The sequence below is a fragment of the Ambystoma mexicanum genome, chromosome 7q, assembly GCF_040938575.1.
Source record: "Ambystoma mexicanum isolate Mex_15411 chromosome 7q, UKY_AmexF1_1, whole genome shotgun sequence".
NCBI lineage: Eukaryota > Metazoa > Chordata > Amphibia > Caudata > Ambystomatidae > Ambystoma > Ambystoma mexicanum.
In genome coordinates this window covers 850884620-850909388 of record NC_090941.1, presented here as the reverse complement: position 1 = coordinate 850909388, position 24769 = coordinate 850884620, and the positions used below count along the sequence as shown (strand labels likewise).

General features: G+C 48.1%; 1 protein-coding gene across 4 annotated transcripts in view; it reads left to right on the top strand.

Moving 5' to 3' along the window:
* The window catches only part of CEP295 (centrosomal protein 295), a 721329-nt gene that overhangs the window by 349896 nt on the left and 346664 nt on the right, over positions 1 to 24769 (top strand). For all 4 annotated transcript variants that reach the window (XM_069639287.1, XM_069639289.1, XM_069639288.1 and 1 more), the window contains one exon: positions 8229 to 8376. In XM_069639287.1, the coding sequence (XP_069495388.1) occupies positions 8229 to 8376 (148 nt within the window). The remainder of the gene's footprint in view (positions 1 to 8228; positions 8377 to 24769) is intronic.

The window sequence follows — 24769 nt, the reverse complement described above, 5'->3', positions numbered from 1 at the left end:
AAAGTTTAAGAAAGCTACTATTAGGGGAGCTTTCCTAAAGTCCTACTGGTAGTAAGACTCTTGTAAGCTATCCCAGTTGTTTGTATATATCCAACTCTTGGCATCAGTCTGTGCTAACTCGAAGACCTTGGTAGAGTGGCAGAGCAGTCGGGCTTATCGTAAGAGGAAGATGTCAGCTGTAGGTAAGTACACTGAACCTAAGTTAGACATGCACACCAAAGAAACTTAGTTATAATTTATATAAAGTTATATATTTATTATATTTACACCAGCATCACTTTAAATACTTTATAAGTTTACACTAGAACACTTCCGAATACTTGAATATACATCAAAGGGCACTTTCACTTGCGTTTGTTCGCGGTTACATTTTGAAGCAGCGTTAGAAAGGGACAATGTTATTGTGTTATCGGTTATTACGCACACCTACAGATTCTAACGGTTCATACAGTAATACATTTACTCTGCAGACACATATAGTAAAGTCACTTTTTAAGGGAGGGAAATGTTTAGTTTGTGTAACATTTGCTTGGATCAAGGTTCTAGAGAGGGTATCTTCGCACAGCAAGTATTTTTAAGTCCAAAAACGCAACCCTAGCTAAAACAGTTCAGAGAGATCTCAAAGTCTTGAAGGGCAGCAGAATACGAAGATTTCCTGAGGATTTCTTCTATTCTCTAATGTTATAGATGCAGCAAGTTAACAACTAACAAGGGAGACCTGTTAAGGACTCGATGGGACACGAGCAGCGGCTTGAGTCAGAGGTAAGAGGCGGTGACCCTGGACACCTTTACATCCACTCCAACGCTCTGGAGTAATCGGGTAAGCAATGCCTTTTTCCCCACGGTACCTTAGGTTAGAAGAAAATGTTCATGCTGGAGGCTCCCTGATTTTGCAGCTCTGAACCCGACTTGCAGATTCCTTGGTTTGATGATTGAAGGCAGGACAATGGACAGGATCTCTCAGCAGCAGTCTCGAGGGCAGACCTGTGGCACAACTTTCAGCAACGTCTTGGCTCACTCTGTGGTTTTAGCCCCTTTTCTGCATCACCAACAAAAGACACTGATTGCTTGGAGAATCTTCAGTTCCTGCAGTCCCTTGCTCTGAGGGGGTCTGGGCAAGTAGGATCGGATCTCTGGAGTGTCCTTATGGTTTCAGCAAAGATTTTGACAGATTCAGCCTTTCTACGACGATGCACTCGAAATTGGCAGAAGGTCTCCTGGTATTGGGGTTCCACAGCTCTGGAAACTCCTAGGACCATGGGAGATGGCTCAATTAAATTTTCTTCTCGAGTCTGGTTGTTCCCATTAGCCAAAGGGAAGGGAAGGTTTCGTCCTCGTCGGAGCTCCTCTGTCGCACAGAAAACAGGGACAGGACAGCAGAGGTCGCTTCAGTTGTGCAAACGGTGTGCAGTCATCTCGGTTTGTCTTCTTCGGTTACTTCAGCTTCAAGTGGCAGACTTGCTTTTCACTCCAGAAGCCTCACCTTTTTATACAGTTTCAGCACACACTCCTCTGCATTCCCTCTCACCATTTTACAGAAATGCGCGTTTGGCTGCCCAATCAGGACAGCCAGACCCCCTGTGGGAGCTGACCCTATTTCAGCACTCCTGCAGACAAAGGTCAGGGGGTTGGAAGACTCCTCCCACACTTCCTGCCTGCCCAGGCACTCTGGAGCCTAGGCGGGAATACGCAAGGGTTCCCTCCAAAGGCAAAACACACACCGTCCTCCCCTCCCAGACGATTCGAGGGGCGACTCTCCGCATTGTCATCGTAGGTCCGGGAGATCTTGGTCCCGGAGTAGGTCCCACCATTCCTCTGCCTCTTGGAGGCACTCACGGAAACGCCGTCATCGGTCGCCTTCCCAGTCCTCCCACCCGTCGGCGGGTTGCTTGTCCCCCCAAGCATTCGACTCCTGAGGAAGGGGCTTCCTTCCGTAAGGAGATGTTGGCGATTTCCTAGAGGGGTCGGCCGTGACCGTACTAGAGACACCGCTCATACGCCTTCGGGCTCGGGTGGTCAGCACGATTCGCGGGAGAAGTTCCGCTCGGACAAGGGGAATCGTTCTAGTCATGCCCGTTCCAGGTCCTGGTCCTCAACTCCCTCGAAACTGCGTGAACCTGTGAAGTCTTCGAAGAAGACATCTACGCCTGTGGCGCCGAGGTAGTCGACAGACTCTCTCGAGTCTCCGCCTCCGAGGAAGTTGTCGGCACCTAGGCTGTCGAGAGACACGCTCAGGGATTTGCCCTCGAGGCCTGTGCCGATTCAGTCGACGCCTTTTGAGGCTGGTTTGTCGGAGGTACCCCGTGGCACGGTAGAACCCCCCAATTCCCCCCACCCTAGAAGGGCTCTGGCCAAGGCAAAGAATGTCTTTATCCCTTATTCTGTGCCCACATTCCAGCCTCGGGATTATATTTGAGTTGGATGAGGGTTCTGAAGATGGGTTGGTTCCTGACACGGTACCAGACATTATTATTTCTGGTCATAGCCAGATTGAGGACCTGCGTCAGTCACTGCACGAAGCCAGTGGTCTGGGCAACTCTCCGGAGGTGGAGTTCTGTATACCTGAGCCTGGCACCATGCCAAGTCCTCGTACCTGCGCCTTATGTCGAGGGTCACGGATTACTTGGGGTGGTCTGCGCCACCAGTTGATTTTGTGCAGGAGGACCTGACGGATGTCCTCGACCAAGGTCCACCGACTGACCCAGGACTACCATTCCATATGGCCTTACATAGAAGGGAGGCAGCGGCTTGGAATGCCACGGTGTGTCTCCCGGCAGTGAGCAAGTCTTAGCTGCAAAAATACCATCCAGCCAGTAGCGTCCCCTGCTACTTGACCACGCACCCCACTCCAGAGAGTTTGGTGGTGCAGGCGGCTACGGCTCCAGCAAAGCAGGCGGCGTATCCTACCATCCCTCCTGATAGGGACGACAAGGGTTTTGATGGTTGGGCGAAGAAAGTGTTTTCTTCAGGGAGGGTATGGCTCTTCAGGCAGGCAACTCTGTATGTGCCTTGTCACGTTTCACGCACACTCTGTGGAACTGTATTTCCTTAACGGCTGAACATATTCCTGAAGGGAAGGATGGTTTTCTAGCTATTATACAGGATGGCAAGGATGCCATGTGTGAGTCCGTTCAGTCGGGTCTGGACATGGCAGACTGTGTCAGCCGGTCCATGGCGGCGAGCACCGTAATACGCAGGTTTGCGTGGTTGCGGAATTCGGGGTTTGCTCTTGATGTGAAAGCCCAGCTCCTCAACAAGCCCTTCGATGGTGTACATCTTTTTGGCAGTAAGGCTGACGAGAGCCTTGAGAGGTTGCAGACCTCAAAAGCTGCAGCGAAGTCGTTGAGCGCTGCAGTTCGCCAACCTCCGACTTTTCGTCCTAGGGGACAGCAATGGAGGGGCGGTTCCTTTTTTGTTATTACTCATCCTTTAGTAAATCGAGAGGAGCTGCAAGTCAAAGGGGCCACCGTAGGAGTGCCAGAGGTGGTAAACTGGGTACTCAAGGTGCCAAGGCCGCTCGGGCAGTTGCCTCTTTGCCCTCAGGCAATTCCGCAGCCGCTTCAGCTCAGTCATGAGGCCAGGCCCCATGGTTCGCCGGTTGGGGGAAGGCTGGCGCAGCATCTTGTAGAATGGCATGCCATTACTTCAGATGTGTGGGTTCTGGAGATCATAGCCCACGGCTACTGTCTTCCTTATCGGCAGAGGCCTCACGACAATCCACCAGGGAATCTCTCTTTGAAGAGTTCGGATCCGCTCCTTGCGCAGGAAATGCAAGCCCTGCTGGAGAAAGGCACCATAGAACTGGTGCCTGTAGCGGAGAGGAACAAGGGATGGTATTCCCCTTATTTTGTGAAGAAAGACGGGGGATTGAGACCCATCATGGACTTGCGCTGTTTGAATAAACTCCTCAGGAAGGACAAGTTCAAGATGGTTACTCTCAAGTCCTCCAGGCCCTTCAACTTCAGGACTGGTTGGTGTCTCTCGACCTCAAGGACGCTTACTTTCATGTGGTGATCCATCCCAAGCACAAGAAGTACCTGAGGTTCGCGGTTGGCGACTCGCACTTTGAGTTTCGGGTCCTGCCGTTCGGTTTGACCTCCTTCCGAGGGTTTTCACCAAGCTCATGGTGGTGGTGGCAGCGCATCTCAGGAAAGGGGGATTCACGTCTACCCCTACCTGGACGATTGGTTGATCAGGGCGAGCTCTCCCGAGCAAGTCCTGGATCCTCTGTCCGTCACCTGCCACTCCCTCCACAAGCTGGGCTTCTCCCTCAACTTGAAGTCCCACTTGACGCCAACTCAGCAGCTCCAGTACATCGGAGCAGTGCTCGACACTTCCCAGGGGCAGTGTTTTGCTCCCCAGGTGAGGGCTCTTCACATTCAGCAGATGGTACGCAAGTTTCGACATGCCTAGAGTCTCCCGGTATTCGAGTTCTTGAGGCTGCTCTGCATCCTGCATTCTTCTGGTGCCAGATGCCCGACTGCGGATAAGATCTTTGCAGTGGGCTCTCAAAATGCAGTGGTCAAAGTCCTCCGGCAAGATGTCGGACCCCGTTCAAGGGCCGCCCTCGGTCGCCCAGGACCTTCTGTGGTGGGCCGACTAAGGCAATCTGATGAGGGGTGGGGGGGCTCATTTTGGCTGCCCTGGCCAGAGGTGACAATAGTGACGGACGCATCCCTCACGGGATGGGGAGCTCATGCCAATGAGTTGACAGTCAGCGGTCGTCGGTTTCCGTCGCAGTCCAGACTCCCTATCAATCTGTTGGAGCTGAGGGCCATTAGGCTTGCCCTGAAGGCTTTCCTGCCGACTGTGCGAGGAAAGAACGTCCTGATTCTGACGGACAACACAGTGGCCATACACTTCCTCAACAAAAAGGGGGGGGGGCAGGGTCACTTCCTCTGTGCAGGGAGGCGATGCAGCTCTGGTTCTAGGCCATCCAGCAGGAAATTTCGATCTCGGCAGTTCATCTGGCCGGAGACGAAATGAGACGGCGGATGCTCTGAGCAGGCAGAGCACGATCTCTCACGAGTGGGAGCTGGCTCGGGAGATTCTCATGGAGATCTTTGCCTTTTGGGGAACCCTTCGTCTCCAGTGTCAACCGGAAGTGTGAAGGGTTTTGCTCGCGGGAATTTCCTCAAAGAGGGGCCTTAGGGGACGCGTTTGTGGTGGAGTGGTCCTTCCCACTGCTGTACGCGTTTCCTCCAGTCCTCGCCATCCCGCAAGTACTGCAGAGGTTACGGAGGTTCGGTTCCCGGATGATCCTCATTGCTCCGGCATGGGCCCGGAGGACGTGGTATCTGGACCTTCTCGGCTTGTCCATCTGCCCTCCACGTAGTCTTCCCTACCGAGACGATCTGCTCTCACGGGAGGGGGGGGGTCCGGTTCTCCATCCAGAGGTCGGATCTCTCAACCTTCATGCTTTGCTTCTGAAAGGTTGAGGTATAAGGATTGGGACCTCCCTGAAGGCGTGATGGAGGTGTTGCTTTCGGCCAGACGGCCGGCAACAAAAGTCCCTGTACCGTTGCCGTTGGAGAAAGTTCTGCGACTGGTGCAGGGTTAAGAATGTGGCTTCTTTTTCATGTGACATTCCTGTCGTTCTGTCTTTTTTGCTTTCCTTGGCCCACAGGGACCTGCAAGTGGGTACCATTAAAGGTTACCTGGTGACGCTGTCCATATTTAAGCGCTCGTCTGAGGAGTGTTCTTATTTTAAAATCCCTTTAATTTCTCAGTTTCTGAAAGGGCTCACTAATGTGTTCCCTCCGTCACCTTTCCAGGTGCCCGGTTGGGATCTGAACCTTGTTCTCAAGTTTCTAATGTGTGCTCCCTTTGAGCCTTTGCATTCTTGTCCTTTGAGACTGTTAACCCTTAAAACTGTTTTTAGTTGCGGTCACTTCCGCTCGCAGAGTGAGTGAGTTATAGGCACTTTCAGTTAAGCCACCCTTGACTGTGTTTCATAAGGACAGGGTTGTCCTTCGAATTCGTCCTTCCCTTCTTCCGAATGTGGTGTCGGAATTTCATTTAAGCCAGAAGGTTATTCTTCCAGCATTTTATCCTCCCACCACATCCTGGCAAGGATGAGGAGAGGCTTCATAGGCTGGATCCTAGGAGAGCTTAAGTTTCTACATTTCTCGCATGTCCCGGGTCAAAGTGGACGATCAGCTCTTTATTGGTTACGCTGGAAGGCGTTTGGGACAAGCTGTTACTAAGCAGACTGTCTTGATGGATTACCTTGGCAATTTCTGAATGTTACCGCTTGGTGGGTGAGGACCCTCCGGTAGGCTTATGGGCCCATTCTACCAGGGGTATGGCTGCCTCTACTGCCCTGCAGAGGAGTGTTCCTATTCGTAACATCTGTGATGCAGCCACCTGGGCTTCGGTCCATACTTTTGTACGTCACTACTCCCTCGATTCTATCCATGGGCAGGATCTGGCCTTTGGCAAGGCGGTCCTTTACTCTGCAATTTGATTGGGCAGTCTAAATGTGTATATTCTAAATTCTTTTCCCACCTCCTTATGTTGGTACTGCTTTGGGAGTCTGTCATAGATATGGAATACGTCGGAGGACCCAATCCCCTCGAAGAACAAGTTACTCTCTTAACTGGTAACGTTCTTTCGTTGGGATGGTCCGACGACGTATTCCATATCGCTGCCTACCCCGCTACAGAATTATGCGATTGCAGCTTACATTTCCGCAAGGCTTTCTGTGGTCATACTGGCAGAAGATTGGTGCCACACGTTCTGGGAAAAAACTACAACTGAGGCTACGGGCGTCGTGCGTCCTACTTTTAACATCCGGTGACGTTGGCCCGATGGAGGCCCTCGAGGACGGCGTATCGACGCAGACGCCGAATGATTTTCCGAAGCAGCACAGCTGTGGTGATTACTGTCATAGATATGGAATATGTCATCAGACCATCCCATCGAAAGAACGTTACCAGGTAATAGAGTAACTTGTTCATCTCCCTAACAGCGACAATTGCTCATGGATGTGCGCATGCTCTGTAACTTCACAAACTCGGGAATCATCCCAAACTATGACTACCTTCTATGAACAGGCTACCATTCTGCTCGCTAAACGATGTCCAGAGTCTTTGAAACATTTCAGTGCTGCTGTCAGGTGAAGGAAAAGGGCGTGTGGCAAAAAAGGCAACTTTTGGATCTAGGCGATAAGCTGCTAACATAGCATTTATGACCAGCCTCCGTTGTTGTAAATGATGAAGCTGTATGACTTTTCTTTGCAGAAATATTGAATTCATTGCTACAGTAAATTGTGTGCAAGAAGCTTTAGGAATGTGACTAGAAACGTCCTTTAGCATTCTGCACTGATGCCAAACAGCTAAAGATGTGGTCTGTGCCATTAAATCTGAGATGCGCTGACTTTTGGATAAAAGCCTAGCGCACTGCTACAGAAGCATATGGCACGTATAGATGGTGCAGTGCATTCTCTTTGCAGACCTCATCACCCCAAAGCCGAGGTACAGCATTACTCATTGAGAATGTGCCACATTATAAGACTTGCTACCATACATCAAAAATGCATTCAGTCACAGGCACTCGCAGAGCCTACACTCACATACTCTGCATAATTCACCCTGCATGCGCACATACATACTAACATCCATCATACACATGAATACACATACACTTAATTAAAAAGTATTGTTTTCATATCTGCTGCCGCGAAGGGCTCCTCTACAAGGCAGACATCCGGCTCCCTAAGCTGCACCACGCCGACTTGAACCAGTAAGCAGGAGTTCTCCAGTATTTTCTTCCTTCCTGTCATGCACAAAGGGGCGCCTCCATTACAAATAAGCGTTCCGGTTGCACAGTGGGAGGTGATTTTTCATTCCGCAGTGCAACAGGAACTTTTCTTTCTGAAAGGAATCCTTTCAAGAAGAATTCTGACTTCTGAACGAAAAGATTTCTTTCAGAAGCTTCTGGAGGCTGCCTGGGGACGCCTGGGTGGCGGGGGGGTTTGGTGTGTGTGTGTGTGTGTGTGTGTGTGTGTGTGTGTGTGTGTGTGTGTGTGTGTGTGTGTGTGTGTGTGTGTGTGTGTGTGTGTGTGTGTGTGTGTGTACATGTACATTTCTGCATGGCAAATTAAGCAGTGATTAACTTCTATTTCCAAGGTCTTGTACACTTAAGTTGCACTTGTTGCATTGAGTATTTCCTATGTATAACATGTTAATACGTTTCGTCTGAATATAGTAATTTATTTCCTACTTCAGGAAAACTTTTCACAGCCTGGGGCATCCACCCCTCATAACCTGCCGTCTCACTCTGCAGAGGTGTCCATCGACTGTGTGTTTTCTACAACTTTTTCCAGTGGGAGTATTGTAACCAGTGAAAAGATGGATTCAAGCCCTGGTGATACAGGTTGGTGTTTTTAGAAAATGTACAAAAAAGCATTGTTTTGTGCAACACTCCATGTGTAATGGAACTTGATAACAAACCTTCATCTATTGTTAGAACAACACTCTGAATATTGAGTGTTGTCTAATGTGCTTTAAATAACAGGTGGTGTAGGGCTATCCTTTTTGCGTGGTAATCCGGTGTGAATTTGGTCCAATGATGAACTCTAACACATAAAAGGGCATGCAGATCTTGTGATCCGAGTTGAGCAATCTTCCCAGGGATACCAAATTCAATATTGTGAGGTGGGAGTAGTTTACTGATTACTTCAAGAACTAGTAAGCAATAGTGTAGTAATTTTCATATGCGTGGTAATTTAAGCAAAGTAAAAATATATTGTAACTTATTAATATGTATGTTTGTTTTATTTGATAATTTTGTTTGTATTTCCCAGATATTTCGGATGTTATAGACCTTGAGGCGGACACTTCTAGGTCCGCCACGCCCGTCTCGTCTCCGACCCTTTAAGGCTCAACTCTGGTCTTGCTACGGGGACTACACCCGGTGACAGGGGCGTACAAGCGCATCGCACTAAGCACACAACCCCTAAGCCAATTTTGATGCCTTCGTCGAAAAAGGCAAAAGCGCCAGCAGGGCCGCTGAAAACTTCGCCGGTTCCCTCGGATCGTTCAGATCCAATGCCTTCCCTGCATCTGCAGCAGCGTTTTGCGACTATGCAATCTAAACATACTAAGGGGGCTACACCGAAACCTACACGTGTCGAAGTGCGGGAGCCCAACGTTTCGACGGTCTCTAAGGCCTCAGTAGGTCCGAAAACTACGGTTAGGCCTCTACCCGGAAAACCGACCGCTAGGCCCTCTAGTGCTGCGGAAGGTATTACACCTGCCGATAAATCATCGGAGCCATTGTCTCACAACGATTCGGCTACTATCGAAAGCAGCATCGGAAGTATTACGGCGGCTGTGGGCCTTACCGCGGTTCCGCCTAAGGTTATGGGATAAGCCGCAGAAAAATTTCGGCGGATTGGGTTCCCGATTCTGATGATGCTTACGAGGATAGTCGAGAGCCTCTTTCCGACACCCTGAGAGACTCCTTTCGACGCTGCAGTGTGGAGAAGGTAGTTTTTCGTCACGTAGGCCCGTTTGGGTCCTCTGAATGGAATAAGAAAAATTTGAAGGGTGTATGGATCGGCTGGAGCAGATTATCAGTTCTGGTCATCCTCCCCCGAAAAGGGCTCGGGTAGACCCTAACCTTCAAATTCAGGAAGATCAGTCTCATGTTTTCCAACAGGAAGACGTGGTCCAGACATCTATAATGAAGAACAAGCTTCTTTTCTGCAAAATTACGAGGAAGACCAACAGGATACTACGGACAACTGGGAGGAAACCCAGCAGGAAGGTCAGGACCCATGGACACTGCAAGATTAGGACTCTGATGTTTTGTCCTTAGACTCTCCTCCGTCCACCCCGGCTCGCCAGGCCTCTCCTGTAGATGACCAGATGGCATTCAACTCCATGTTGAAAAAAGCAGCTGAATACTTTAAAATTGCCACTCAAGAGGCGGTAGCGGAGCAGGATTTTGTGGAGGATATCATTAAGGAAAAACCTCTGGCGAGTTAATCCATCCCCCTCCTTAACTCTGTTAAGAGAAGGGTAGCTCCCTCATTGGTGTCACCTGCTCACACATGGGCAGTGAACCCAAGAGTCGAAAAATGATTTTGCCCTTCCCCTTCCGACCCTCTATACTTCAAAGGGCACGCCATCCCAGCTTCACTGATGGGTACTCCTGCCCTCTTTCGAGTGGGAGTCACTCTTGCCACGGGAGAATCGCCCCTGGACAAGGAATCGAAGTGGCTGTATGCCCTGGGCAAACTTGTCACGTCAGCAGCTGCATACACTATACGTGTTGCTAATACTACTTTATTAACAAGCTATGCTGATGCCCAATTGAATTTGCTCCAACAAGGCCTCAAAGAGGGTCCCGACCCCACCAAGTCAAAGCTCCTCTCCATTGTAACGGAGGGAAGAATAGTTAACCAGACTGTGGTGAAAAACACACTGGACACTGCGGAAACTGCAGGCAGGTCTCTTGCACAAGGGACCCTACTGAAAAGGCACGCTTGGCTGCGTACATCAGGATTTAGACCTGAGACTCAGGCCTCCCTCATTAATAAACCCATAGAGGAGACTAACCTCTTCGGGAAAGCAGTAGATGAGGCTTTGGAGACAGCCAAGAAGGAGCATGAGACTATTGGATCTCTGCATCAAATTACACAGAAACCTTCCTCCCAGAGGGGTAATAACTCTCGACGGTCCTTTCGAGGGCAAGCCTGTGCTGGTCAAAACAACTTCGGCACGGGTAACTTCAACACAAATCAAACATCTGAAGCCCCACTTACTACCCCTCAAGGGGTCAGAAACGCAGCAAAGGTAGAGGCACCAATCCCAGAGGAGCCACAGCCTCTGGTCAGAAATGACCACCAAGTCCAGGTCCCCTCCCATGTCACCCTGGTCAGGGGGGCGATTAAAATCTTTCCTCAGGGCATGGGAGGGGATAACTTCCGACCAGTGGGTCTTAAAGACGGTCGCCCACGGTTACTGCGTGGAATTCGCCCGTCCTCCACAGTTCAGACCGCCGCGCTCACGACGCCTTTCACCGGACCATCTGGAAATCCTGATCCAAGAGGTGAAAGCACTGCTGGGAAAGGAAGCCATCCCTATTCTTCAGGTAAGCAAGGGTATTTATTCAGTGTACTTCCTTGTATCCAAAAAGATCTCACCATGCGCCCTGTTCTAGACCTGCGCCCAGCGAACAAGTTTATAAAACCCCTGAGGTTTTGCATGGTTACACTGCAGGAGGTGATCCCATTGCTGAAACAGGGAGACTTCATGGCAACATTGGACATGAAAGATGCATACTTTCATATTTCAATGTTGTCGGCGCACAGTAAATATCTAAGGTTCATGATCCAGGACAAATATTAACAATTCAAGGTACTCCCCTTCGGCATCGCCTCGGCGCCAAGGGTGTTTACCAAAGTCCTGGCAGTGGCAGCAGCACACCTGCACGGACTATTAGTCCCAGTTTACCCTTACCTCAACGACTGGCTCATCACGGGGGACACGTTCGATGCTTGTTTTTCGAACACCCAAAAACAGTAGATCTCTTCAGCCTGGGTTTCTCGATCAATGAAAAGAAATCCAGTTTAGTCCCCTAATTCGGACGGAAGACTCATCTTCCCCTCCAACGAGAGGGTTCAGAACATGCTTTTTCAGATCCCTCAATATGTAGCCAGTCGGGAGGTGACGGTACGCAAGGCCATGCGTTTGCTAGGGATGATGGCGTCACGCATATACTTGGTTACCCACGCGCGGCTGCGCATGCGTCCCATGCAAGAGTGGCTCAACAGCCAGTGGTGTCAGGCCAGCGGACAATGGGAAGATCTGGTAGTTGTCTCGCCAGCCCTACTTCTCTCTGCAGTGGTGGTCAAGAGAAAACCTCTTGAAGAGGGGGCGGGACTTACACCACCCCTGCAGTGGAAGCCACTCTCACGACAGAAGCATCTCTCACAGGGTGGGGAGCTCATCTGCTTCTCTCCTCAAGTAGCGTCCAACCATATAAACTTACTGGAGCTGTTAGCGGTGTTCAAAGCTTTGAAAGCCTTTCAGGTGCAACTGCAAGGGAAGACAGTGCTGATCTTAACGGACAGCAGGGCAGCTATGTATTACCTGAACAAACAAGGGGGCACTCACTATCCAGGGCTATCCAAGCTGTCCCAAAACATTTGGATATGGGCTCTCAAACACAAGATGTTTCTGTTGTCCCAACATGTTCCAGGGGAACTCAATCTTCTAGCAGATGTACTCAGCAGAGATTTCCCTCTGCCCGAAGAATACGAATGGCGGCTGCACAAAGACATTGTGTCCAACGTCTTCGCAGAATGGGGGTTCCCAGAGATCAACCTGGTCGCTATTCAGGAGAACGCCCAATGCCAAGACTACGCCTCCAGGTACCCCCCGAACCGATCCAAGGGGAACTGTCTCTGGATAACTTGGTCGGGGAAATTTGTCTACTCTTTTCCCCTCCGACTCCCCTTATCAACAAGATGCACCAGGAACCAGTTACCATGATACTTGTGGCTCCCATGTGGGCCCGGCAACCCTGGTTCGCTCACCTGATGGAAATGTCCCTCTCCGCGCCAGTCAAGCTACCCTGCCCATACAACATGTTGTCTCAGGACAGGGGGGGGAGACCCTACATCCATGCCCACAAACTTTGAATTTAGCAGCCTGGCTCCTGAGATCATAGTTTGGACACCTGCAACTCCCTCAGAGGTACATGGACATACTCTGGGAAGCGAGAAAACCTAATACACGTTATTGCTATGCCAGCAAATGGAAACGTTTTGTCATCTGGTGCAATTCCAAGGGCGTCAATCCCATCGATTGCTCACCCTCGCACATTGTGCTGTATCTAACCCACCTGTTGGACACTGGGTTAGTCTTCAATTCCCTAAAGGTTGATCTGGCTGCTCTGTCAGCCTACACCACGTCACAATAAAAGGTCTTGTGGTGGATAATACTGGTGATTAAAGCCTTTATGGAAGGTGTTAAGAGGATTTATCCTCCCATTTCTCACCCAGCCCCTGGATGGGATCTGAATGTGGTTTTGACCAGGCTCATGGGAGCTCCCTTTGAGCCTATGCATGAAGCAAGTCTGAAGGACCTGATTATAAGACAGCCTTCCTAGTGGCTATCACTTCTATCAGAAGGGTTAGCAAACTACAGGCTCTTTCTGTTCTAAACCCCTTTGTTACAGTCCACAAAGATAAGGTAGTTCTGCGCACACATCCCAGGTTTGCGCCTAAATTTATCTCAAAGTTCCATGAGAACCAATCAATCGAACTACCCACTTTCTTCCAGAACCCTACCAACATGGCCGAAAGAAGCCTTCACACACTAGACGTGTGCAGGGCAGTCATGTTTTAACTGGAAAGAACTAAACCACTAAGAAAGACTAAGCAATTCTTTGTTTCAGTGGCAGCTGGTGGAGAAGGGGATCCTTTCTCTAAATCGGCTATCTCAAGGTGGATTGTCAAATGCATCAAACTGTTACTCTTGCTAAGAGAGAACTGCCCTTCAAGCCTAGAGCACACTCTACTCGAGGCACTGGGGCATCCATAGCATTCATTGCAAATGTTCCTCTTGAGTCCATTTGCAAAGCGGCAACCTGGAGTTCTGTACACACCTTTACAAAACACTATTGCCTAGACACTCATTCTAGGTCTGATTCTCAGGTGGGACAAGCAGTACTAAGACATCTTTTCTCTACTGTTCCTTCTCACAACCCACCTCCAACTCTGGGTACTGCTCGCTAGTCTATGCACAGCATGTGATTCTAAGCAGATTAACAAGCATCAGAAGACCTGCATTACTGTTGGGGAGAAGCTGGATTCTCCCCCCCCCCCCATGGCAGTGGGGGGCCAGCAGCCATACCCTCACCAGCTATGGGAGGCCCCAACACCTCCCATATGGCCCCCAGAAATGCAACAGAGTCCCAAGCAGGCAGCAGCATGTTTCAAACTGCATTTATTTCTGGCCAGCAAAAAAGAAAAAAAAACACAGAGCATCGTGCACATCGCGAGTTCAGGCGCCGTCTTCCCCGGGGCTGGCTTGCAAGCCAGCTTTGTAATCACACTGCAGGCTGACCTCACAGAATTGGATCAGCTCCCAGAAACCTATCTCCTCCTGCTATTGGCTGCTAAGTGGTAGGTTACCTATGTAGCCCTTATAGTGAGACTGACAATTGGATATTAACCTTTTGCGTCAGTGTGTTGATTTAGCTGTGCCAGCCCCCATTATCTAATTCTACCTTGTTGCAATATGACCTTGTTCCCATAACTTTTTAGCTGAAGAAAGCAGTTTGCACCTGGGCGCTGGACTGCGCCATTCTTGTTACAATTTATGTTTCAAATGTTGTGCGAGTCCTTGAGAAAATGTCTTTCTTTCCCGGAAAGAAAAAAAAAGCACACTGGGTTGCCGTGATTTATTTGCATTTGTGGATAATTAAAAAATGTCTGTCTGCAGAAAGCAATCTTATCTTGAATGTGCGGCCTTGGCAGGTCGGATGTTTTGCGAGGAACATTGATGAAGGCTCCCGCAGCCAGTGTTCAGTGAGGGAAATGAACTTGGCTGTAATTTTCCTGAAACATGGCTTTCCACTGTGCATTTAGACCATGTTAATTCATATAGGCATTTGCATGCCTTTAAACAGGGATTTTTGTGTTTGTAGATTCTGATATTGCAGCATTGATTCTAATGTAGAATGGAAGTTGCACTGTTGGTGAAGTCGGTGTGTTTCAGCATATTTGTCACCCATGGGTGCGCTGGGGCCTGGTTCAAATGATAAGTGCGCTCCTTGTTCTTCCTGCTGTTCTTCTATATATATATGCGCTTGGGGTGAGGGGGCATGGGTTTGGTCTCGATTTTCCCTCTTCATTACTCACCGTAATAGCATTTGATTATTGTACCTGCTTAGATTCACATACACCCTCCCTACCTCCCCGCTTGGGGTGGAAGAAACATGGACATCTTAATACTTTCTCTCTTTATGTGAATCTAAGCAGATACAATCATCAGAAATGCTAATACGGTAAGTAATGCATGTCATAAGGCTGTACCATCTGAGTTCAGGGTAGCGTAGACAGAGCAGCCAGGCATATTTTAGGAGGGAGAGATGGCTGTTGAGTCAGTGCAAAGAAATTGTAATACAAATGGTCCAAAGAACCGCACACTGTATTGTAAAAAATAAATGTTTTATTTAAATACAAGTAGGCCCAGATAAATCTCCTGGCAATAGGAGCCCAACCTTTGGTAGAAGTCTGTACTACACAGGTTGGTAGTGTGGCTGAGCAGCCAGGCCTATCTCAAGAGGGGTCAATGTGAGCTGTATGGGAGTTGCACAGAGATTCAGTGACTAGTATTCAAATAACCACTTACACACAAGGTTTCTTGAATTAACAATTATTAATTTGTCAGTTAGAATAAACCTTCTTCAGAAGGGAGCAATATAAATGCAATACACAAATACACTTCAAAACTATACACTCTTAGTTTCTAAATCATTAAAGACCCTTTTGGGATGGCTCACAGACACAACCTACATCCTCAGGTGACTTCAATAGCTAGGGTGTTGGGGACATTAATATCTTACTGTTGCATTTAGAAAAGTCTTAGAAATTGGTTAAAGGAAAAGGTTCTTAGAACAAACAAGAGACCACAAATATTCTTAAGCAGGCAAATACTTTGGATCCCCTAAGCAGAGTCAATCAGTATAAGCCAAAGTAAATGGGCAAACGTCTTAATAGGCTGAAGCACTTGTAGGGCCAAAAGCTGTTTAGACTTGTGAGTAGTAGAAGATGCAGGCAACTCTACAGCAAGAGTTAAGTTCTCTCAGACTTTACAGTACCTTTGTATTGAAGAAAAAGTGCAGAGGATGACTTATGTTCCTGTGCAGATCCCACGGTTTGTGGGTCTCAGTCTCCTAGCCCCCACTAAACACAGCCCCCTGTGAGTGTCTCCAAGCCCCCGCGAGTCTCTCTGCCCCCACTCACCCACTGCTTGCCTTTTAGTGCCCTATGCCCCCTCCCTTCCTCTTCACTCCCTACCTTCCCCTCCTTCCCGTCCCTTCTCTCCCACCTTCTGTCAATTTTCCGGCCCTACCTCAATTGCCGTCAGGCATAGTAATCGTTGCTGCCTGTCTTTTTCAGCTGCCTACCCCCCCAACCCCACCCCCTTCCTACCTCCCCTTGTCCTGTGATAGTTCAGCACTACCTCAATTGTCAGGCATAGTACTAGTAGCTGCCTGCTTTTTGCAGCCATCTTGCCCTCCCCTGCCCCCCACCTATTTGAATTATATCTTAGCACTTACTCTTATCACTTGTCCCTTGACCTCTGATAACAGATTGTCAGTCTACCCCTTTCCCTTCTTGTCATCTCCTCCCACCGCCTCCCCAGCACCACCTTGAATTGTCATTGACCTTTTAAGATAGTCACTTGTTCTGTTCCTCTACATATCCCTTCTCTCCATTCCCCAGTCCTCCCCCTCCTCTTGTCATTCATGCACTGCAACAATTGTCGTCTGGCATAGTAATGTTACTGCTAGTCTTGTTCTCCTTTTTTCCTTCCTCCCTCTCCTCTCCCTTGTAGTTCCATACACTTGAACTATCTGATATATTAGTCATTTTCACATTCTGATTTGTTTCAAGGACCTGTAAGAATGTAACTGTATTTCTCCCATGTTCCCTCCGTCCTTGAAGCGCTTTGAAACACATTCTGTATAGACGCTATACAAATAAACAATCAAAAAAACAGCTCAGAGAATGTCCAGGTGGCTTACTTTGGAGTTGATTGGTCCCACCAACTCAGGGGGAGAAGTTGTCCTTGCAGGGGCTTTTGCCGATACGAATTTGGAGTTTAAACGCCGCAGCAGGACTTCACCGGGCAAATCAACGGTCCAGGAGTTGCAGCAGGTGTCCTCTTCAAGTTCTTATTCGGTTCCTTCGTCCAGTGGTCGACTCTCCCTTCCAAGCCAAAAGTCTTGTATTTTATTCAGTTCTCGCCCATTCATTCCAGCCTAGCTGTCAGTCACCCAGTAGGGTGGCTGTCCTTGCCGGACAGTCAGCCGGCCAATCACTACAGAGTGCATTTGGGTCTCCTAGGACACTAAGCACAGGGAGTTTCGGGCACCTCCCTCACTTCCTGCCCACCCCAGACACCCTGGAGCCAGAGGCAGGCTTCTCTCGTGAATCCCACCAAAGGCAAAGAAAACAATGGGACCAAACCTGGTTTGGCACGCAGAGTAAATCTCAAGAAGGACCTTTCAACTAAGAAATGGTGAAAAAAGACTGAGGTGGCACCCTTGGGTGACTTACTGCAGCTGTGAATACAGCCCGCGGTAAATGCACACCACAGTAGTTGAAAGTAAACCACTGCCACCAGCCATTCATCAAGGAAAGCGTAACATAAAAAAATCTACATGAGAAGCTAGACAAAGGGGATACGAGCACCTTTTTGTAAAATTGTTAATTCCACTTTACTGCTCTGGGAAACAGTAGTTTATCACAGAGAAGGTATTTAAACCTTGGGGAAATCATAGACTTCTCTGTGCCACTGCACTGAAGGTGCTGTGTGACACAATGTAAAAAATAATGCCTATGGGGTGTGTCAGACTCCACAACCAAAAGAAACATTTCAGAATCACATTAAATTACGAGAGAGTGGGGAAAAAGGGTTGGTCTCTCCCGGTTAAAAAAAATCAAGTCCTCAAAATCCAGCAAAGTTGCTGGGTGTATCTAAGGTGGAGGGAATTGGCACATTTCTGAGCATTCTCTCTAACAATAAGGACTCTCATTATAACCACAATTAGAAAAACACAACACTATGCTTGAAGGTGCACAGACCAAAGCATATAACCTTATTTGGAACACCTAACAGTAGTTCTAGGGAACTCAAAACCAATAGTTACTTTTGGATTACTTACAGTAATACAAGGGTAGTAGACCATAACAGTTGGTCCGTGACGGTCAGCAAGAAATCACATAGTAAGTCAACTGGACAATATACTTTTCTGAATAGTGGAACACTTATTCTAGGAACAGTAATGATTCAGGATTTCAGGATATGTTATTCTAGGCGAGTTAGACCTTGGGTTATAATACTCAATTACAGTTGCTTTTCAGTTCACAGACTAAGAGAAGCAATAACTAACTTATTTTAGGATACAGTTACACTCAAGGTAAGTAAAACCTATATACTTTTGTAAAGAGCTACTAGCAACCTAAAAGGTAAGTATGACCTAGGCAGACTTATTCTGGGCAGGCTAACAGCAAGTCGGGGGAAGCAAGACCCAGTTGGAGATACTCGTACAATTATCCTAAAAGGAATAATAAAGTGAAGCCAACAGCCTTACTTTTGGGAAGAGGGGAACCCAATTCACAGTTCAGTGAGTTAACCCTTTACCTACTTTCTGTTTGAATGGCAAAACGGTTTCTAAGGTAAGTAAGACTATGAGTATACTTATTTAAGAAGGCACACAGCTTATTCAAGGCAAGTAAATCCCATGTATACTTTTCCGAATGGCAAAACATGTCTAAGGGAAGTAATAGCTTTTTGTAACTATGCACTGAGTTTAAAGTTACCAATGAACTCCTTCACAAGTGAGTAAACTTTTCAACACTTGTTTTACTTTTCAAGGCAGACCCCTTAAAGTACCCAGCCCTTCCCAATTCTAGTACATGTGTTCTCTCCAAGGCAGAAGAGGAACCCAGTGGTCTAGGGGCCTGCTGTAGGCAGGTTGAGATGGGGCTCAGTTGCAGGCAAAGTTCAGAGTTCCAGCGGAAGACTGTTCAAACAAGTAAGTATTCTACTTTAGAGTTATATCCAGAGACTTCACACCCTAGGAGGATTCCAGCAGGGGCCTAGGTGCACTGGACCAGAGGACTCCCAATCACAGAAAACACCCCAAAGCTGCACAGGAATCGTGAGACATAAGATAAGTAAATAACCAAGCCAGAACAGTACCTCCGCACAGAAGATTTTGCAGCAGGAGGACTTCAGGATCTGCATCTAAAAACTGTTATTGAATTTCTTCATCAAGAAGACAGATGATAGGACACTGGAAGGACTTTTGCAGCAAGAATCACGGGGAAGGCTCTAGGCAAGGTTTTTCTCGTGGCTGGATGTGGCTCTGTGGATTTGGCGTTCTTTTTTGCGGGAGCACAGAAGACTTTATATCGCTGGTCGGATTCTCGTTGTTTGCAAGGTCCAGCATTCTGGAGAGGGGATCTTTCTTACTTGATTCATGTCTCTGGAGGTCCAGCAGGATGCCCACAAAGTTTTAGCAAGATTCGCAATTCGAAAGACTGTGCGCCGTGCAATGGCTCGAGGTCCCAAGGTATTGGGGTATTGCAGCCCTGCAAGGTCTCAGCACGATGTGGGCTGGCGCAAAATGCAGGTCTTCTTAATTTAGTGGGTCTTGCCAGGCTCTAGGTCGGGCCGTTGTTTTCGGGGTCCCTAAGTCGATTGGAAGGAAGGATAACCGACTCTGGTTAGATAGCAGATTCTCTGGTCGCTGGAAATAGTTTCAGCTGCAAATTCTTCATCTTCCTCTTTGGTTTTCGTTCCAGTGGTCAACTACCTCTTCAGCTTTCAGGATCGGACTTTTATGCAGGAACACAGCCAATCAAACGGCCATGCAACATTCAAACTGCTGGGTTGGCACTCATTTCAGGACAGTTAGCCGCCCAATTTGATCTGCATTCTCACAGGCAGGCTGGAAGACAAAGGGCCGCAGAGTTTTGGACTTAAACCTCGCTTCCTGCCTTCAGACACTCTGGAGCCGGGCTGGGGAATCCACAGGAATCCCGCTGAAGATAAAAATCACACTAAGGAATTTCCCATCCTGGATGTCAGGGGAAGGAACAAGAAAGGACAGGAATACTAAAATGGCAAAGAACCTGCGGTAAAGGTGCACCGATGTAATAAAAAGGTTCACTGCCACAACCATTAAAGGTAGTTTTGGCCTTTAACATAAATGTTACATTTAAAATTGGAAAGGGGATACTCGGTATCTCCCCAGCACTCCACATAAGGTGGGGGGCGGGGGTGCTGGTCTCACCTAATACAATGTAAAACGGATCCAAAAATCCTTTCTACCCTTGGGAACTGTAGTTCTCAGTAGGTTAGCCAGAGAAGGTTAAAAGGGTGCCCCTAGGGCAACATAGCAACAATAGGCACTTATTGCCAAAAAGATGTAGAGGATAACTATAGACTCTTAAAAATGACACCCATAAAAAGAGTAAAAGATCATATGTGTTTGAAAATAGGTTCCCACTCAGAGGTATAAGGAAAAATAATCCACCAGTAAAAGCAAAAAGGTCTGGGGTTGACACAGGTCTGGAACATTCATCACTGAAACGGTTGGTGAGGGTGTTGAGTAAGATTTTCATAGCAAACACTTGACAAATATTGGCAAGGAACAATCACATTTCTTGAAAGCACGCCAGGGACCCATGGGAAATTAAAGCTACCTTTTTTATTTGAGCTAACCTGTGCGTCTGATAAAAGCGCAAAACAGAGTCAGAGCACTACTCCATGTTTGTCACTCAAACCAATTTTATGCCAATATGTCAAGCTCCTCCATGACCTTGCCCAACACCCTCGACAACAAGCACAGCAATGGTATGGCAAGTGTACGCAAAATGTATGAAATCACGTTTAAATAGCATGACGCTGAGAGAACGACCTTTCAGTTCTAGGGCCTCACATCCACAATGATCCAACTCATTGAATCAAGGGCATCTGCCCCCTCCATGAAGCCTAATCTGACACACGCAAACCACCACATCCAAAAGCATGCACCCAAGCCAAACCCCTTGTGGAGGACCGCTGGTAAATGCAACCGCTTCCAACCGTCTGCTGTATTATAAACCACCAACACCGCTCCTAGTACACAAGGGAGGTTGCAATCGCTTCAGCTGGCTGCTGTATTTGAAGACTGTTCCGCGCATCTCAGGCATGCAAATGCAGTCACTTCAGTGAATTTATCACACACCTTATGCCCTCCGAACACAGACTTGCTCATCTATGCTGTGACCTGCCTGCATGAACTTGTTGGAGTGGCAGCTCGTGGAAAGGAGGTTTGACTAGGCCTGCGCACTGAGTTAATCTGCGCTTGCGTTAGAAAAGCATAGGTGCAGCTGCAGAGACCACATGACCTTCACGCAGTGTACAAAGTCCTGACGTGTTCCTTCATGACTTCTTCTTGCCTCTACTTCAATTTAAAAAAGGAACCATTCCAGAGCGGGTATCTTTTAAAATAAAAGTAGAGGAACAGTAAAAATAGGAGCACTGCTCACACACAGTTTGAGCACTGTTGCAAACAAACCACTTTCCACAGTACACCTCTTTGATCCCTCTGCTTTAAATAGATGGGTGTACCCCCCCTGGTATTCCAACTCAAAAATGTGCAACTTCATAACTTTCCATTGCCCAGAACCATTGTTTGTAGGGTCGCCTGGACCGGCATACATCCCAATAACCACCTCAACACCATCTATACTGGTTGCTTCCTTTGTGACTGATTGGTTGCCGACCTTCTTGACAATTTGCAATTCGTCAGCACTTGTCATGGGGAGACTTATACCTGTATTTACCACTTACACAACAATATCAAAACCTAAATTTGCCATTCTAGTTGCATATTCTCTGATTTGTGCAGGCACCTGTGTCACTACAATGAACCCTAGTAATGAAATTCATATTCTTCAAAGGCTCAATCTGTAGTGTCAAATATATGCAACAATGGTATTTTTTATGTAGGACCTTCATGAACTCTGATCTATGGTTCCATGTGTTAATATCCCCGCAAAAATATCGCATATTTTTGCGGCGATATTGACCCATGGACCCTGCGGGGGACACCCTGGAACCTCCGCTCCCACAAATTATCCCCCCCCTCAAAAAAATATTGCCTGTGGCGAGACAAACGGCCATATGTACGGCAATATTTTTGGTGGGGATATTTTGTAGGGATACATGATCTATTTACCCATTTCCTCTTGTCTTCTTGGTGGTTGTAGCAAATCTAATTCCTCACAGACTTCATTCTCCACAGAGGCAGTGCTAAATTGCACACCTCGTTAGTTAACCTCAGTAACCGTTTCCTTCTCAGGGTGGGCAATTTCCCTGGTTGTGCCCACTTCTTGGTTTTGACCAGCTTGCATTCCGGAGTGGAACGTCTCCCAACTATTGTTCCACCCCCACTACCTGAGATCACACAGCATGATAATTCGGGCTCCATCTCATCCAGCTGGTCGATTTTATTTGCAGCTGTCATTATTCAGTACACAACTAGTCAGTCTCTGGCACTGCCTTGCTTCGATTTGCTCTCCATATGCGTCTTTCTCACTTTCCTCGTCATTCTCTTTGCACCAGTGACCACTTCTTTGCTTACTGTGACTACTTTGTCATTACCACTGTTTATTACATTGCTGCCACTAGTAGCCTCTGTATTAGTCTTCTGCTTTAGCTTCCGGCGTTCCTTGCGAGACAGCAATAGGATTTAATTCTTCACTAATTTCCAGCACCTCTGCAGTGGTCTCTGTTTGCACCCCTACCAAACTGCTTCTGTTTTTATCAACCATCGCATTCTTTCTTGACCTTTCTTGTAATTTTCTAACTTCTGTTTTAATGGTATTTAGGTCCTTGTGTGTTTGACCACAAGATTTCAGAACCAGTTTTAGTGCAAACTGTATGGTAGTCCAGAACAGTCTGATGTCAGGCTGATCTTGTTTTCCTTCAAAACTGTTCAAACTATGATCGCTATCAATAAGTTGGGTGATGTAGATAATTTCTCGATCTCGAGGGGTAATGGCAGCGGCTCCATCCGGGCAGTGCATGTGAGTGTGTGAGCCCCCTGACCCTTTGTGGGCCTTGAATTTGGCAATTTTGTAAAATATTGGAGCCTCTAGCCCACGTTTGCCTCCCCTTGCCAAGCTGCGTCCTCTGCTGGGATCTCCCTGCTCTTGCCTCCCCTCCCTCCCCCCGGCCCTGATTGGCTCCACCTCGACTCGTAATTAATCCTCTCAGGGCAGCCCTCTGCCTGTGCAGCCCCTGCCAAAGGGCATCTCCTACAAGAGGTGTCAGCAGGGGAAACCAGTAGCCAGCCGTCAACCAGCAACAACCGTACGGTAGGAGTGGCTGGGTTGGGGGTAGAGCAATGACTCTACCCCGGAAGCCCAGCCACTTAGCAAACTTACCTACACCTGTACAGTACTGTGACTATTCTCTTCTGCCTCCCTCTCTCCCACTATACAGGACTCTCAAATCTAGCTGTTTAGTACCACACTGTTTGTATTGTCATCACTTGCCTGCTTCACACTGTGATAGCTTTGACTACTAGCCTAGCACCCCATCGGTACCCACCTTACGGAGTCCTATACCAACCGACAACCAAACGGCCAATACTCCCTACACCCCCCGGACAGTGCGTAGGCTAGGGTAACACCTAGCCCACCGACGAAAGGACAGACTGTACCCGATAGCACCCTAATATAATCATTAGAGCAATCACCAATACTCCCCTAGCACAAGAGACTACTGACTACTTGCCCTGTTAACTCTGCACCGAGAAGCAAAATGCCACAACGCAGAAATGGATGCCGACAAAGAGGGCTGGATCATGCAAAAATCAACACGGACATACTAAGCTAACTCCCCAGTAGGAGTGACATTGAATACAGGAAACACCCCACCAAATAATTCTACCATCAGAACAAACGCTGTAAGGGAAAAATTGTTCTTACACCTTACCTCGCAACAACCACAGTGTCTCAATACCTCAACGGCACTGATACCTCGAGACAAATTGACTCACCGCAAACAACCGGAAAAAAGACGGCAGTACCCTAGAAGAGATCAGTAAGACTCCAACACCCTGACTCCATTCATCACAAGAACAGAGGAGCACTATTGATATCCACAACGTTCCAAACAAGACGACGAGACTTGTGAGGTAAAGAAGCTGTTAGCAACTCTACAGAAGAAACCACGACAAGTCACAACTGAGAACAAGTGAGGCTACACAACAAGAGGCAAGTTCTCTTAGACTGTACAGTACCTTTTTGTTTAGAAGAGAAAACTGTTCCAGCTGGCTTCTGTTCCTGTGCAGCTCTGCAGATCCTGTGTTCCTGGACCTCAGTTGTGGCGACAAGAGGGGGGGGGGCGTCTGGAGGATGCCTGCACTGCAATGGGACGATCAGCGGCGAAAAGGCACTTCGCGGTTTCAGCTCCTCGCATCTCAGCAAATAGCACCACTGCGGTTCTTGGCTGTCGAGATGGGCTTTCCTTGCATCTGGGGTCCAGCACTCTGTTGAGGTGGCTCAGGCTCAGTCAGTTCTGTTTCCTGGGAGTCCGGCGGGCCCTCCTAGAGCTCTTGGCCAACTTAAAAGCAACACTCACAATCTGGTGTTCCTCTCCCTGGCTCTTCGGTTGCAGCAGCAGCGGAAATACAACCAGCTTCGAGAGGATGTCCAGACGGGCTTACTTTGGAGTTGATTGGTCCCACCAACTCAAGGGGAGAAGTCGACCTTGCAAGGCTTCTCTAGTCAAGGCGAATTTGGAGCTTCAGCACAGCAGCAGGGATTTACCTGGCAAAACAACGGTCCAGGGGTTGCAGCAGGCGTCTCTTCCAAGTTCTTCTTTGGGCTCCTTCGTCCAGTGGTCGACGCTGCCTTCCAAGCCAAAAAGCCTTGCCTTTTATGCAGGTTTCTCCCGTTCATTCCAGGCCAGCTGTCAGTCACAGCCTTGCCGGACAGCCAGCCAATCACCTAAGAGTG